Here is a 14970-nt window from a genome sequence, read left to right as displayed (position 1 = left end):
CCAACTTAAGGAGGAGTGTTGACATGAGCCTTCCTAATTAATCAAGGAGATTTATTTCCTTGATTAATTAAGGGATTTACTTTCTTATTTTATATAGTTGACAAATCATTGTATAATTAGGGGATATTATTCTAATTGATTACTGTATCTATTTCCTTATAAAGCCCTATATATACCTCTTTATGGGGAAGAATACAACTTAACCTAAAGTATTCAAACCATATTCATATTTGAGCAGCTGAAATAAAATACCTAGGAGGCAAGAAGGACGACATTACCAACACAACTGGGGCTGAAGTGCTCCACTCCTTGGTGGCGTCTTTGTTCATGGGCTTGTAACTGTTTTAGGGACTCCGCCCCCAAAAAAGATACAACACGAATTTGACACAGCCATGGCTAACCACCTTGACTATGACATCTGCAAGTGACACAATCTGGCTTTGCCATCACAAATTGGAACAGATTGAAGGGCTTATAGGGGGAGGTTCAGAAGTTTCATGAGAGGTAATGAAGAGCAAGGATGCTTGATCACATTCCGCTCCAAGGAGTCACAAATTTCCTTCTGAGAAGAAAGTAATGTTTGAAGAAGGGGAACAAAGCAAAAGGAGATGTATAGAAACCTATTTTAGTTATTAGGTAACACGCTTGCACTTGTATGTCACATGCGTGTGCACCCTAGGCCTGTTTGATGTCTAAAATATGTAACCCAGCTTTCCCTTTTTGTGATTTTATCATTATCATTACATTAGATTACATAATTTCTTTTACTTTCAACACATTCTAAGCCTTTCTTTGTACTTATCACAACGGGCTCTTGCTCCAGAAAGAGCAAAGAATTATAATGGGGTAAAAGGTTTTGACTTTAATGGTCCCTTGTGTCCGTCCAACCGGCTCTAAATCGCAGGTTTGTCCTGGCGAGGGAGTAGCATCTCCCTTCCCTAAACTTTTCTTCATTAAAAAAAAATTCTTACTTTTCCAATTAGGAAGCCAGATGTATAATTAATCTTTTGATTTAATCAAAACCCAAAAAACAAAAACGCAGCTTCATTTTTCTTTCTTATTTCAATTAGAACTGAACCAAGAAAGAATCAAATTCAGGATTTATTTATTTTATTGGTCTCCCTTGGAATAGGAAACTCTCTGAAAACTGAAAAGTTAAATATTTTTTTTTGGGGGGCTTTTAATGCAGTAATCTCTCACAAGGAATGACTTTAGGATTTGCTTTGATCACAATCTCCCTGCAAAGTAGAAGTGGGAGGACGAAAAGACCAAGATACCCCTAAAACAAAAGGAAACCAAATCCGATACAAAGAACGAGCCCACCAGAATTGGAATTCCGACCCGAAATAGGTAAAAAAAACCTAGGCCTACATATTTTCCGACCCAAAAGGAACTAACTATCACTCCACCATAAATACCACACCACATGTAATATTTTTACAACCCTCCAAGTTCTGTTCTGTTTTGTTTTCTTTTGTAGGTGGTGATTAGGTTAAGAACAAAATTAGCCGTCGCTCCGTCTCTCTGAAATCTTAAGAGCTTAAGAGCACGAGCATGAGGATGATTTGTGGGTCCTACTATTGGCCCAAAGAAGACAAACTGAAGCCAGAAGGCGATGATGCCCACTTCATATGTGCACAAGAGCAGACTATTGGTGTGGCAGATGGCGTTGGTGGCTGGGCAAAGCATGGTGTAGATGCTGGCCAGTACGCAAGAGAACTCATGTGCAACTCGATCATGTCGGTCCAAAAACAAACCATTGTTGACCCAAGAAGGGTTTTGAACGAAGCTTATGCAGACACCAAGTGTGAAGGGTCCTCAACCGCTTGCATTGTCACGCTTAGAGAAACAGGAGTTTTGCACTTTGTCAACGTTGGGGATAGTGGTTTGATGGTGTTTAGAAACTACAAACTCTTGTACATGTCTCCTCGTGAACAGCGTAGTTTTAACTGTCCGTATCAACTGGGCAACAGCAGAGGCAGTGATAATCCTCATAGCGCAACAGAGATCGAAATTGGAGTATTTCCAGGGGATATTGTAGTGCTTGGGACTGATGGATTGTGGGATAACATGTACCCGAATGAGATAGAGCAAGTTGTTCTGGGAAACATGAGAGAAAGTCGTGTGATGAAGCCGCAGGAGTTGGCTTGTCTTTTGGCAGATTTGGCTTGGCTTAGGTCTCTGGACAAGGACAGTTTTAGTCCTTATTCAAGAGCGGCTCAGGAGGCTGGAAAGAATCATCCAGGAGGCAAGAAGGACGACATTACTGTTGTAGTAGGTCATATTATGTTGACTTCTCCTGTCAGTTCTTGTGTTGAGGATTTCGTGGAGAGACCTCTTGAAATCATATGGGATAACACAAAACCAATGGAGCGGGCGAGCTCCACTCCCTGGTGATGTCTTAGTTAGTGGCCCTCTGACTGCTTCTTCCGCTCCTCCACCCCATAAAAAAGACAACAAAATTTTGACACGAATTTTAATGGGTGATCAAGCTTGATTACCCAATGTGCTTCAAGCTCCTTGCAACGGATATGGAGCTTAAGAAGGAAGGATTTTTTAACAATTTTATAAATGGAAACGAATTCTACAGGAGGTTCAAAAAGGCTTGGAAACGTGGATACTTTAGATGGCCTTCCTGGCACAGGCAAGCTTGATTGCAGCCATGGCTAACCACATTAACTATTCTACAAGTTTGAGTTTTAGAGCAATTAATTCCAAATCCCATTTGGGTAACTTGTTGTTTTCCATGCATAACCAATCTTAATCATCTTCGAAGATATTGATTGCACAATCAAGCTACAAAATCAGGAATTGAAGGATGAACCATGCAGGAACAAGAATAAAACTCAGGTCGGTTTTAAATTTACATTTAGAGCACGCATGACTAGCATGGATAAAAATGCAGATTACTTGAGTTCTAAATTAATAGAATAACTGAAATACGTAGCATATGTCATGACCATTATCCCTCTAAGAACTTATAATACTTATATAACCTTGCTAGAATCACTTACAATCTGATGTGCATGTAGCCCTGTCTAATAACACATTCTAAGCCTTTTTTTAAAGTACACCCCCTCAGCAACTGAAATATACTACAGTAATTTGGCACAAATTCTTTGTACTTATCACAATGGGCACCAGAAAGAGCAAAGAATTATAATGGGGAACAAGGTTCTTACTTTTCCAATTAGGAAGCCAGAGGCATTAATCTTTTGACATCAGCTCCCAGTGAATGAAGTTTCATATCTAAGTTCTCATAACCACGGTCAATATGAGCAACGCCACTGATATCCGTAGTTCCTTCTGCAGCCAATCCAGCTAATACCAGTGACATCCCACCCCTAATGTCGTTTGCAACAAGGGAAGAACCAGACAAGACACTGACAGGAGAATGGAAATGAGTTAGCACATCCATGTAATTCCAAATTCCAATTAGGGAACAAGAAAAACTTATTATAAAAGGAAAATCTACGTGCCTTCCATTATCTTTCCCAAAGACCAAAGCAGTGCTTGCACAGACCTGAATTTTTGCTCCAAGCTTTAGCAGTTCACTTACTGGTAGAAAGCAGAGAACATGTATGTGAATATCTCAATGCAACCAATTGTAAGCAATATATCGGCCTTCCAAACATTGAAACAAAAAGAATGATGTGTATGTGTGAGCAAACACATATACAAACATAATGCATAGATACTACAAGGTGTTGCACTTATACGGTCCATTGATCGTATTCACTTCATTGTGAGGCTAATACAATCAACGACCAGCAGTGATCCGTGGCTTCCTGCAAGCAAAAATATGCAGAAATGCATGTACATATAAATCTGCAGATACCACATACCATGACCCATGCGTTTGTCAAATACAGATTCCTCTACAGGACTTAAACCATTGCACGTGGTCAGCAGAGCCATTATTTGCGGTTGAAGATCTGTAGGAAACCCAGGATATGGGCCTGTCTTAACCTCAAAGCTTTGCAAATTTTCACCCCCACATCTAGAAACTGCTGAAACCTGAACTATTTGTCAACTATAAAGTTCTGTAAGATACAAACAAAATGGGTACAAAATAATGTTAAGAATTTTCACATACTTCCAAGGTATCATGAGAGTATTGCCTGATTTTGCAACCAGCAGCTGAGAGTTTGTGTATCAAACAGGACATTTGGCAAGGTATGACAGGTGATATTGAGATGCATGAGCGAGTAATAGCTGCAGCAAGCATAAATGTGCCTGCTTCAATACGATCAGCAGCAATAACACATTCAGAACCATGCAACAGGGGTTTCCCTTTGATAACAAGCTGGTTACTTCCTGCTCCTTCCACACAGGCCCCACTGTCATTAAGAAACCGAGCAAGATCCACCACCTCTGGTTCCTATGGTGAAACGTTGGGGAAAGAAGTCACTTCATTATTTCAATCTAATCCATTAGAGAACAAATGATAACAGTTAACACACTTCCATTCAATGAATGTTAGAAGCTAAAATGTTCAGTGAGATTCATCTTATCATACTCTGGCAACATTGGATAGTACAGTCATTCCATCAGCCATACATGCAGCCATCATAAGAGTTTCTGTTGCCCCAACACTTGGGTAATCAAGTTGGAAACTTCCTCCAACTAATCCTCTTCCGTTTGCAGCATATGCCTGAACTTTCCCATCCCTGTATGTTGCATAAATTTTACTGGATCAACTCCTTGCATCATTCATAGACCATGTATATAACAAAGAATTTGGATACGCTTTCCAATAGACCAATCATCAGTGTCAAGTGTCACTAATTAAGAAAATAAGCAAGTCATATTGAATAAGACAATCATCAACATGCCAACCACCACAATAGCTGAGATTAGCAATGACCCAATCTGTGAACTATCACACCTTCATTCCTTACTTGGCACACTAGAATTTGTAAAGGAAATTGTACCTCTAGTGTCACGCTTAGTCGTAACAAAAGTTTTGCAAGACTGTCTTCTTATTATTACAATTCAAGTATACGCATTTATCATAAAGTGACCATACAACCTCTCCTACACTTAGGGCTCGTCAATGGGCCGGGCCGGGCAAGCCCGGCCCAAAATGAATGGGCTTGGCCCAGGCCGGGCCGGGCTTAAACAGTAAATGAATATTATCGGGCCGGGTCGGGCTGGGTTTTATTCAATAAATCAAAGCCCAGGCCCGATCCATGAGACGGGCTTTAATGGGCCTTATCGGGCCGGGCCGGGCAAGCCCAATTGGGCCGGGCCGAAATGGGCTTACTAATACCAAGTCAAATTTATGAAATTCATTTCGTTCCTGTTTTAGTACGAAGCTCACAAAATGTGAATGTCTTACAAATCTTATACAACCATTAAAATTATACCCTTCTAAACAAAAGGTCTTACAAAATCACAATCTAATACAACCAAGTTATGCAAAATCAAATTAGATTCACTCACAATCTCATCAAAAGCTTCACTGAAGGCTTACTCAAAAGCATGATAATGTCCCAAAGTCTGTTACTACAATTAAAATCGAATGCTTGCAAAATAAAATATAGTCGTATTACATAACATTTCAACTTTGAATGGTCTCATTTTCAGATTCACCAACAATCTCAACTTCACTGTCTACCATCCAATCTGGTCTTGATGCTTTAATGTTCATTAATTCTTCAGCTCGTTGCTCATCCACCAATGCATCTTGCTTTCTTGAATCTGCCAAGCCCCAATCTTTCAAGCAAATTAAAGCTTCTATTGTACTCGGACTCAAACTGGCCCTTTTCTCCGATACAACTCTACCACCTGCACTGAAACATGATTCTGATGCTACAGTAGAAGCTGGAATAGTTAGCAAATCTCGAGCCATGAGGGAAACAACAGGGTATAATGATTGATTGTTTTTCCACCAACCCAAAAGACTAAATTGATTGTCATCAACAACTTCTATTGTTGGTAAATCAAGATAAAATTGTAATTCAGAAGTGTTGGTAGAAGAAGAAGAAGAAGAAGATAGCTTTTTCCTTTTCAAGCCTTCAATAGAGAAATTTCTCATTATAGGGACAGATGTAGAATCAGGAGTTTGGCTAGTAGAAGTTGCAACATTTTGCACATTTTGAACCACATTAGGAATTACATTCTTCTTGTAGATATCAAATAACTGATAATACCTCTTTTATAGAGAGGCATTGTATTGGGCTGTTTAAATGGCTATTGGGCCTTTCTCTTCTTTTTTTCCAGAAACAAGAACCAGCCCCTAACGGCTATGTATTATTATTAGATAACGGCTATATATTTATGGGCCTAACGGGCCGGGCTTTAATGGGCGGGCCGGGCTGGACTTCATCGGGCTTTATCGGGTCGGGCTTATGGGCCGGGCTGGGTTTCAAACACTCAAGCCCAAGCCCAGCCCAAGCCCAAGCGGGCCGGGCTCTCTCAAAGCCCATAACGGGCCGGGCCGGGCTTTTTTCCGATGGGCCGGGCGGGCCCCCGTAGGCCCATGAGCCCGCGGGCCAAATGATGAGGCCTACCTACACTACACTGCAAAGCATAATCTGCTTACTCTCATGCAAGTCTAATCAAGATTTTGGGAACCATTCTATGAAATTTGCAGTTACATCAAGCATTATACATTTCAGATGTTGGCTAAAGAAAACAGTGAGAAACTTACCTCAAATCAACAACAGCACCAAGAGCTTGAAGACCTCTAATGTACAGGTCCACTGGTCGAGTCCCGATATTGCAGCCACCGGGCAATGCAACCAAAGCCTCGCCGAATCGGGCTACCAACGGGCCAATGACGAAAAATCCACCTCTTATCTTACGAATTTCATCCGAATTAGGCTCAACTGAGTCAACCCCATCAGTGTTAACCAACATTTCATTATTAAAGACTTCAACTTTGGCTCCAAGAGAAGCTAAAACCGAAGCCATTGTGCGGGTATCCAACAAATTGGGCACATTGTGAATCTTTGAAGTGCCTGAGCAGCAAAGGGTCGCTGCAAGAATGGGTAAAGCTGAGTTCTTGGAGCCGCTGATGGGTACATGGCCGGAGAGCTTGGAAGGACCAGTGATTATGAGCTTTGGGTAAGGGGTTTGGATTTGGGTTCGGCTCTCGGTTTCGGGTTCGTGAATCAGTGGTTTTAGGAGCGAATGAGGTAAAGGTTTTGTGGGTTTTGGACCTGGTGAAAGGTTGAACGTAGAGCAGGAAGCCATTTGTGAAGAGTTGCCGCCAAGTTCTTCATTGGCTGCTTTACCTAGTTGACACTTTTGTTATTTTTCAAAAATTTTGTTTTTTTTAAATTAAATTTCTTTAAAAAAAAATTTCAGACCAGGAAATCAAAAACGAAAAAACACGTTTTTTTTGGGGGGCAGAAAACACGTGTTATGTAAAAAGGTATACAAGCGAGAAGAAACAACTCCTTTGGTTTGGTTTCCTTTGGAAACTAACTAGAAATTATACATGGATGTGAAATAGCAGAAGAAAAATATGGAATAAAGCACCTACAGTTTTCCATTATCTATATATTGTTTTTGGTCTAAAATATAATTATATAATCTCAACAATATTATCAATGTAACGTTTATGTCACCTTACATCATGATCTCATATGAAAATAAATTTCAAGTTCTTAATATTGTAGAAGTTTCAAGTTTGATTCATCTTTCTTTTAATAAAGGAAAAAAGTATTTGAGCAAAACTATTTCCATGAGTATTTTCCTATCACCGATTGTTATCAAATAAATCTAAACCTTTGAAAAACCAAATTTCTCAAACTAGTTTTTCAACCATGAGACTTTTAAAAATAGTTCCAAACTTTTGTACTTGTTGTCATATTAGTTGAAGGGGAAAAAAGTGCGGAAAATGACAACTAAAATTGACTCCCTCCACAAACCCTAAAATAGAACATCCCGACCATTACCACACAATCTTAACCAAACACCATTTGTTTCACCTATAAAAGACTTTGAAGTGCCTCCAAGAAACTCAACACAAGGGGGAATAAATATTAGAACTCAAATCAAGGAAGAACACCAAAGAGGAGAGATATAGAAATGGCCAAGAACGTGAGTATCGTAGCACTTGTTGTCGCCCTGTCCTGCTTCTGCTCTTTGGCCTATGCCACAACCAAAACCAATCTCTTTGTGGAGGGCAGGGTGTACTGCGACCCATGTCGCGTCCAGTTCGAGACTAGACTTAGTGTACCCCTCGAAGGTAACTTCATTCTTATTTTGCCATTTCATCAATTCTTTTTGTTAATATCCAAGATTTACCATCTATGGCTCTCTATTAGACCCTCTTAATTTTCTTTTTTGGTTTATGAAAAACGAAAGGAAAGTGATCTTTTTGAAGGGTTGCTTTTACCTCTATCCGCTTTTCAGTATTTCGCATCGAACATAGAATCTCATGTTGAAGAAGTTGAGCTGTCCGAAGTTATTAAAACCCTAATTCCAATTTATGTGTTATTTTTACTAATCCCTATACAATGGCATTGGGGTAAGTCGAAGAAGTTATTAAATTATGCACTTTATTTGATACGTGCATGGATGCAGGTGCTGTGGTAGCTTTGGAGTGCAGAGGCCGTGAGAATGGTACCTTGACATACACACTCCAAGGCAAGACCGATAAGAATGGCATCTACAGCCTTCCCTCCGATGAGGAGATGGAGGAGCAAATCTGTGAGGTGAGGACCGTGAGCAGCCCTAAGGATAATTGCCAGGAGCACTTTGACTTCGAGAGAGCTAGGGTTTTGCTGACATACAACAATGGTGTCAATTCCATGGCTCGGTATGCCAACCCCCTTGGGTTCATGCAGAAGGAGAGTGTCACTGAGTGTGAGCAAGTTCTTAAGGAATTGTTCCCCGAGGAGACCGAGGAAGAATAGAAATATTATACATATACCACACTCTGTCACCATAATGTGAACTACTTAATATATATATATAAAAATATTTGTGGGAAGGAATTAACTCCCCCTCTATTTAATTATATAGCTCTCTACAAAATTCTTTTTATTTTATTTTAAAGAACATCACAATAAAAGGATCGACTAGTTTTAAACAAAAAAAAGATTGGATGTGGTTGATGCATCTAAATTTTATTTTTTTTGCATGAATGCATCTAAAATAGTTTGCTTAATAACATTTTGTGTATTATGCGACTCAAATATCCAAACATTAAAACCAGAAAGATGAATATATCTTTAAATTGCATTTTTGAAATACAGAAAAGTTACAATTTTGACTCTGATATGATGTACTCGTTCATCTCGTCCGTTACTGCCCCCTTCATTGAACCATTTTATATAAGCGATATGGTCCCAATGGTTGGTGGGTGGTCAAAATGGGGTATTCGAGAAAATCAACCAAATAAGTATCAAATCTCTCATCTATAATGTTTTTTTTTTGGGAATGCTAGTGATTTTCATTTTGTATCGTCTTTATTCTCATTTTCATTCTGCAATGTTGTATGATAATCAAAACCGTTCATTTTTAAGGTTATCCTTCAAGAATTATTTTTTACAAAAAAAAAAAAAAAAACTAATCGGAAACAGTTTTACATTTGATTAACAATGTGATAATTATTTGTTTAATCAAAACACTAGATCCGTGGATTTATTTGATAACAATTAAATTACGAAACAATTTATGATTTTATTGAATTTTCGCAAGTATGATCTTTAAAAGGTGAACTAGAAGATAGTCCAACGCAGAGAGCCTGACTTCCAAATGAGAAGAGGCCTTCTACATTAGGAGGGACCTTGCACAAGGAAGGGGATCGGAAACATGATTCCCCCTCGGAGAAAAGAGGGAAAATTGGGGAGAACGGGGAATTAGTGAGGGAAGAAAGGGCATGAGATCCTCTCCCTAAACTTAGGCATGAGACCATCGTAGTCATTTAGGTGAAAAAACACTTACATGAAATTAGGATAGCACTATTTAACTACTCTTGGCCAATCACGGTATACCACGCATGATAACTTTTCCACATTACATAATGTGATTAGTCTTTTCATACAAGTTTTTATACTTTAGGTGACAATAATGATTAAACGACATTGCAAGATAAAAACAGTCATGCTCACTTAAGGAAATGTAGCTAATAAAAGAAGGTAAAATGAGAAGGTACACCTAAAACAGTCCCACTCACCTAAGGAAAGGAAATGTAGCAAACTTTTTTTTCTCTTTTTTTTTAAGTGGAAGAAACAGGCGAAAAAGCAAAATGCCACTAAACTGATCTGTTATTGGCAATCTGGCGGGCATACACGAAACTCCCCAAAGCAGGAAAAAAAAAAAGGAGAAAGAGAGAATAATAAAGATGTCAAAGTCATTGCTTTTAAGTTTTGGGAAATAAGAAACACGTAAAATATTCGTAAACCGAGTGCTTATTAAGATTATTTCTTCGTCATAGTGAGAGAAAGAAATAAACCCAACGCTCTCTCTCTCTCTCCTCCCTTCTCTCTCTCGCAAAAACCCTCATTGCGTAGCCTGCAATCGACTTTCGAATGGCCAACAGTAACCTTCCCCGGAGAATCATCAAGGTTCACCCTTCAATCTTCTTCACGATCCCTCTTCTAATTTCCCTCTGATCGCTCTGTTTGTGTCCAAACCAAGAAAATTTAGACTTTCATTTATTTTTTTGTAATTTCATCTTATGTGCTTAGCCTGGAATATGTACTTGCAAATTTGTGATCTTTTTCATTTTTGTCTTCTCTTTCTCGGCTGCCAAACGTGGCTTAGGGTTTTGCGGTTTTATTTTGTGTAATTGTTTAACCACTTTTGTGTTTTTGATCCCACAGGAAACTCAACGTCTCCTCAGTGAGCCTGGTAAGTTACACTCTTTCCCACTAATTATTTGAGCTTGAATTTGAAGTCGTGCTTTAAATTCTTTTGATTTTTGTTTTTTTTGTTTTTATAAAGCAATCTAAATAGAAATGTGAGCAGGATAATATTTTTTTAGGGTTTAGATGTAATATAAATATGCTAATTTTGTTGGGTTTTATTTTGATGGGGATTTATGGGGATTTATGGGGCTTAGTTATTATTTAATACCGTGATTATCTGTACAGCACCGGGAATTAGCGCTTCACCATCGGAAGACAATATGCGATATTTCAATGTGATGATCCTTGGCCCAACACAATCTCCTTATGAAGGTATAAATTACTGGACTGCATTATTTTTATACTACAGGCTTATGTAAGAAATTCAATCTTGATTGGTTATTATTGTTACAAGTCTTTTGCTTTTTTGAAGGAAATTTTGGGGAAAGCATCAGAAGTGTTTATTTTGTTTTCCATGTGATATATTCATAATTGAGACAACAAGAGCATTAGTTCTTTTGTTCTGTGCACATCCATTTGTAAGTGTGAGCTTTATTTTGGGAGTAAAAGCCTGATGGTAACTTTGATTTGGGGAATCTTTTTAATTTAATCAACAAATTCATGTATCAGAATGATGACTTGTGGTGCTTAGCGATGAATAGTCCTACCTCACTTGAAATGTAGGGATTTGCATTACTGGATGTTTGTGTTCATTTATATTGTTTCCTGTGAAAGTTGGCTGGAAACAAATTATTGACGTCGTTGTCTGCTAAAGAGGTTTAATGAGAATGACTTAGGAGGTGGGAGCATTCCTTTAACTCTATAGTGGTTTGTGATCACCGAAGGTTGTCTATTTTTGTGATTTGTTCTTACTCTTGTGTACGAAAGGAGTATCAGGTCCATATTTCAATATTTTAATGTGACAATGAAGCCCCGTGGGATAATATTGTGTTGAAGGGCATAATCAACTCTCCCTTGATTTTCGAATGGAAGTAAGCATATGAAGCAAACCATTAATGAAGGACTGCAGCTTCTACCATGTCTTTGGAGCAAGTAGTCAGTCTAGTGACATTGCGCAAGTATGAACACTTGTTTTGGTTATTAGAATAGCCGGTAGTTTTTCTTGAGAGCCTTAACATTTTGCATGGGATAAGTAGAGAATTGAAGAAAACATGATATCTATTGAAGATAATAAAATTGATTTTCCTGTTAGTGATTTTTGCAATATTCAGAAAGACTGAGTGCAGGCTAATTGAGGACTATGAGATCGTGCTACTCAGAAAGGCAGGCTAATTGAGGAGATATTGTAGCAATCATCCCTATACTCGAGGAGAGCTTTATCTCACCTTGAGAAATCTGTTTGTTGCTTGTGCTGTCAGGAAAGTGTAGTCTGTTTCTGTAGCACTTGTCTATCTATATGAGTTTGTTGGCCTGTTAGAGGTGTATGACATTGATGTCACGCAACTGTGTCAAATCATGGACAGTGAACCAGGTCCTAGATTAATGATGATACCCTTTCTAACAACTCCGACTTTTTTTCTCTTCATATAACCAAGTAACATCTGTGTATACTGCTTATACTTGAGAAAATTTCTCTTTGCATCTGTGTTGAGTAACAATGTTCTTTGCTTCGTGGTTGAGCTTGTGTCAAATTATGGCAGCTTATTTTTCTTAGTTGGATAATTTCGTTAATGAAAAATCAGATGTCAGTTATAGAAATGTATTACGGGTTTACTTGGTTTCCTTTTTCTTGTTACTCCCTTGTTTTTTCTTTTCCGTTGCTTAGAATTGATTTGCACATTTAACGTTGTGTATTCGTTTGTTTGAAATATTTGTTCAGGAGGAGTTTTCAAGTTGGAACTATTTTTGCCAGAAGAATATCCAATGGCTGCTCCAAAGGTACTTTGATTTGAAGTCTTTTCAGTATGAAACAAACACAAAGGGTAAAACATTTCGATGGATAGGAGCACTTTTAATTCTTGCTTCAGATGTGTGGAGTTTCACTGTTATTTAATAAATGGGTTTTATCGTCACAGTTAATTCGTTCCTTGTTTATATTCAATTTCAACTTAGTTTTGTTTCCTTTGTATATTTTACTTGCCGTGCAATTTGATGGGATGCCATGCCTTGTTAGTTGCATGTGGTATGCCTACAAAAGTAGCAGTGTGTTTTGAGAACTGGATTGAACCTGGGTAGTCTGTTAATGTTGATGTTGTAATTTACCAAGGAGAAACTAGTATTTGGTATGTGTATAGTTAATGCATGTGCATTGGATCTTTAGGATCTTAGAAGGCAGTTCTTAAACTCGCCCAAACTAAAGAAGTTAAATAGCTTAAGTCATTTGGCCTGTCATGTAGCTAGAAGGGAAAGGAGATGCAATTTCGTAAATATTATCGTTTACATAACACATTTTGACACTGATTCTGATCGCTAATAATTTATGGACTGGAATGTTTCCAATTTTTTCTGAATGCATTGCCGATGTTGATTATGAATGAAAATTTCATAGGTTAATAGTTGTGCTTTAATGGTTTTTCTTTGAGGTAGAACTAATGTAAGAACAATTGCTTTAATGGTTTTTCTTTGAGGTAGAACTAATGTAAGAACAATCTGCATATATTCACCTTTGTTAGCAACTGTTGTCAATTGTGGCAGTCTGGGATTGAATAGTTCGCTATCCTTTCATAGGATACCAACATGGTACTGGGAACTGTTAAAAGACTTCTAAGGAAACTGTGTTGTCATTATGTAGTAATTTTACAAATGTGTCACGATGTGGTTCCAGTTTTGCAGTGTCCAGCACCACACCGCCTTCTGCCTTAGCATGCCTCTCAGCATCCTTATATTACTTATCTTGTGTGTATCAAGTAATTATTTGTTTTTTCCCTTGTATCAGGTTCGATTTCTCACCAAAATTTATCATCCTAACATTGACAAGGTAGGCTGTGCCTTTTGGTTATTTTCTTCCTTTTACTTTCGAAGGTTTAGCAAGTAGTAGTTTCTTGCCTTTTTATGAATGGTTTTCTTAATGCAGTTGGGAAGAATATGCCTTGACATTTTGAAAGACAAATGGAGTCCTGCTCTCCAGATACGAACTGTGCTTTTGAGGTATCATTATTTCATATTGCCTTTGTAGTGAATCTATTACCTGTGCTGAGATCAAAACATAAGAAACACCTGTGCGGGTCACAGATTAAAATATCAAGACAAACTGTTTGTTTAATTCAAAACAAATTTTGATATAGTTCATACTGGTATAATGTAGAGTTCAATGCAGCTGCTATACCATTTCTGCTGCTTTATTCTTATACAGTCACTGTACTTGATTTGGGAAAATCTTTTAATGTGATGCATGGTTATACATTTTTTAAGTAAAAATTGAAACTGAATTATCGGCAATGTTGCCATCATTTTCTGCTAGTATTCAGGCACTTTTGAGTGCTCCAAACCCCGACGATCCGCTCTCTGAGAACATCGCCAAACATTGGAAATCGAACGAGGCTGAAGCGGTTGAAACAGGTAATGTTGATAGTTTTCCTTTTTATTGGTTTTACCCACACTTAGCTAGAACTGTAATATCAATTAACAATGCTAAAGCTAATTTGTTCTTCCTTGATCCCTGCAGCAAAGGAATGGACCCGTTTATATGCAAGTGGTGTGTGATGGCATGGTGCAAGTTTATCATTCCCTCAAATAACATTATTTCAATGTATGGTATTCACTGTCATTTTAGATGAAAGAATTGGAAGAATTGATGTTTGAAATATTGGAGTTTAATGTTCTCAAGCTACCATTTATTGCCCGATAATTGTTTCATCTCTCGGAAGCTTGTGTCTGAATTTGTATGATCAAGGATGAAGATACATTTATCTCCGGTCTCAAGTGTCAACTGGGGATTATTATAGGCACACAAAATACGGATTTCTGGTAATCGATAGTGTGAAGAATTCTTTACCAATTTTCTTTCTCGTTTCCAAGTGTCTTTCCCAGAATCTGCAGGGTGTTCCTTGCTTCTTGTCTTTGCAATTACTTTGGCATTTTTAACCGGGAGCATTATGTTCTTCCTCCCTTACCTCAAAACATCACGTACCAGTAAGCCTAGGCACTGGTTTGAAGTTAATGAGACCACCACTACTTCTAAACACTGTCGTAGCGCTTTCTG

At 38.2% G+C, this 14970-nt stretch overlaps 3 protein-coding genes and 1 pseudogene across 3 annotated transcripts; 3 read left to right on the top strand and 1 right to left on the bottom strand.

Moving 5' to 3' along the window:
* Nucleotides 1–1196: 1196 nt before the first annotated feature.
* On the bottom strand, nucleotides 1197–7263 carry LOC110765272 (uncharacterized). Its single transcript, XM_021968357.2, has 6 exons — nucleotides 6656–7263; nucleotides 4520–4670; nucleotides 4097–4381; nucleotides 3846–4017; nucleotides 3480–3558; nucleotides 1197–3383 (listed from the first exon to the last, which is right to left on the bottom strand). The coding sequence occupies exons 1-6, from the start codon at nucleotides 7198–7200 to the stop codon at nucleotides 3191–3193; spliced, it is 1425 nt and encodes a 474-aa protein (XP_021824049.2). The 5' UTR covers nucleotides 7201–7263; the 3' UTR covers nucleotides 1197–3190.
* On the top strand, nucleotides 1555–2397 carry LOC110765273 (putative protein phosphatase 2C 55 pseudogene; annotated as a pseudogene).
* Nucleotides 7264–7989: 726 nt separating the features above from the next.
* LOC110765283 (olee1-like protein) lies at nucleotides 7990–8974 on the top strand. Its single transcript, XM_021968368.2, has 2 exons — nucleotides 7990–8200; nucleotides 8539–8974. The coding sequence occupies exons 1-2, from the start codon at nucleotides 8041–8043 to the stop codon at nucleotides 8868–8870; spliced, it is 492 nt and encodes a 163-aa protein (XP_021824060.1). The 5' UTR covers nucleotides 7990–8040; the 3' UTR covers nucleotides 8871–8974.
* Nucleotides 8975–10367: 1393 nt separating this feature from the next.
* On the top strand, nucleotides 10368–14616 carry LOC110765279 (ubiquitin-conjugating enzyme E2 35). Its single transcript, XM_021968365.2, has 8 exons — nucleotides 10368–10526; nucleotides 10785–10812; nucleotides 11055–11141; nucleotides 12649–12707; nucleotides 13705–13746; nucleotides 13843–13916; nucleotides 14230–14327; nucleotides 14434–14616. Exons 1-8 carry the CDS (start codon nucleotides 10491–10493, stop codon nucleotides 14469–14471), a joined length of 462 nt encoding a protein of 153 aa, XP_021824057.1. The 5' UTR covers nucleotides 10368–10490; the 3' UTR covers nucleotides 14472–14616.
* The last annotated feature ends 354 nt before the right edge of the window (nucleotides 14617–14970 follow it).

The sequence above is a fragment of the Prunus avium genome, chromosome 4 (genome assembly GCF_965620075.1).
Source record: "Prunus avium chromosome 4, drPruAviu1.hap1.1, whole genome shotgun sequence".
In the NCBI taxonomy this organism is placed as follows: Eukaryota; Viridiplantae; Streptophyta; class Magnoliopsida; order Rosales; family Rosaceae; genus Prunus; species Prunus avium.
The sequence above is the reverse complement of the archived record's forward strand: the minus strand, read 5'-3'. Positions and strand labels throughout refer to the sequence as shown.

Excerpts from the sequence above, each read along its gene's own strand:
- LOC110765283 (XM_021968368.2), top strand. The coding sequence starts at position 8,041 with ATGGCCAAGAACGTGAGTATCGTAGCACTTGTTGTCGCCCTGTCCTGC. Across the intron at positions 8,201-8,538 it reads ACTTAGTGTACCCCTCGAAG|GTGCTGTGGTAGCTTTGGAG; the intron begins GTAACTTCATTC and ends GCATGGATGCAG.
- LOC110765279 (XM_021968365.2), top strand. The coding sequence starts at position 10,491 with ATGGCCAACAGTAACCTTCCCCGGAGAATCATCAAG. Across the intron at positions 10,527-10,784 it reads TTCCCCGGAGAATCATCAAG|GAAACTCAACGTCTCCTCAG; the intron begins GTTCACCCTTCA and ends TTGATCCCACAG. Across the intron at positions 11,142-12,648 it reads AACACAATCTCCTTATGAAG|GAGGAGTTTTCAAGTTGGAA; the intron begins GTATAAATTACT and ends ATATTTGTTCAG.
- LOC110765272 (XM_021968357.2), bottom strand. The coding sequence starts at position 7,200 with ATGGCTTCCTGCTCTACGTTCAACCTTTCACCAGGTCCAAAACCCACA. Across the intron at positions 4,671-6,655 it reads GGTGCTGTTGTTGATTTGAG|GGATGGGAAAGTTCAGGCAT; the intron begins GTAAGTTTCTCA and ends TGCAACATACAG. Across the intron at positions 3,384-3,479 it reads TTTGGGAAAGATAATGGAAG|TGTCTTGTCTGGTTCTTCCC; the intron begins GCACGTAGATTT and ends TTCTCCTGTCAG.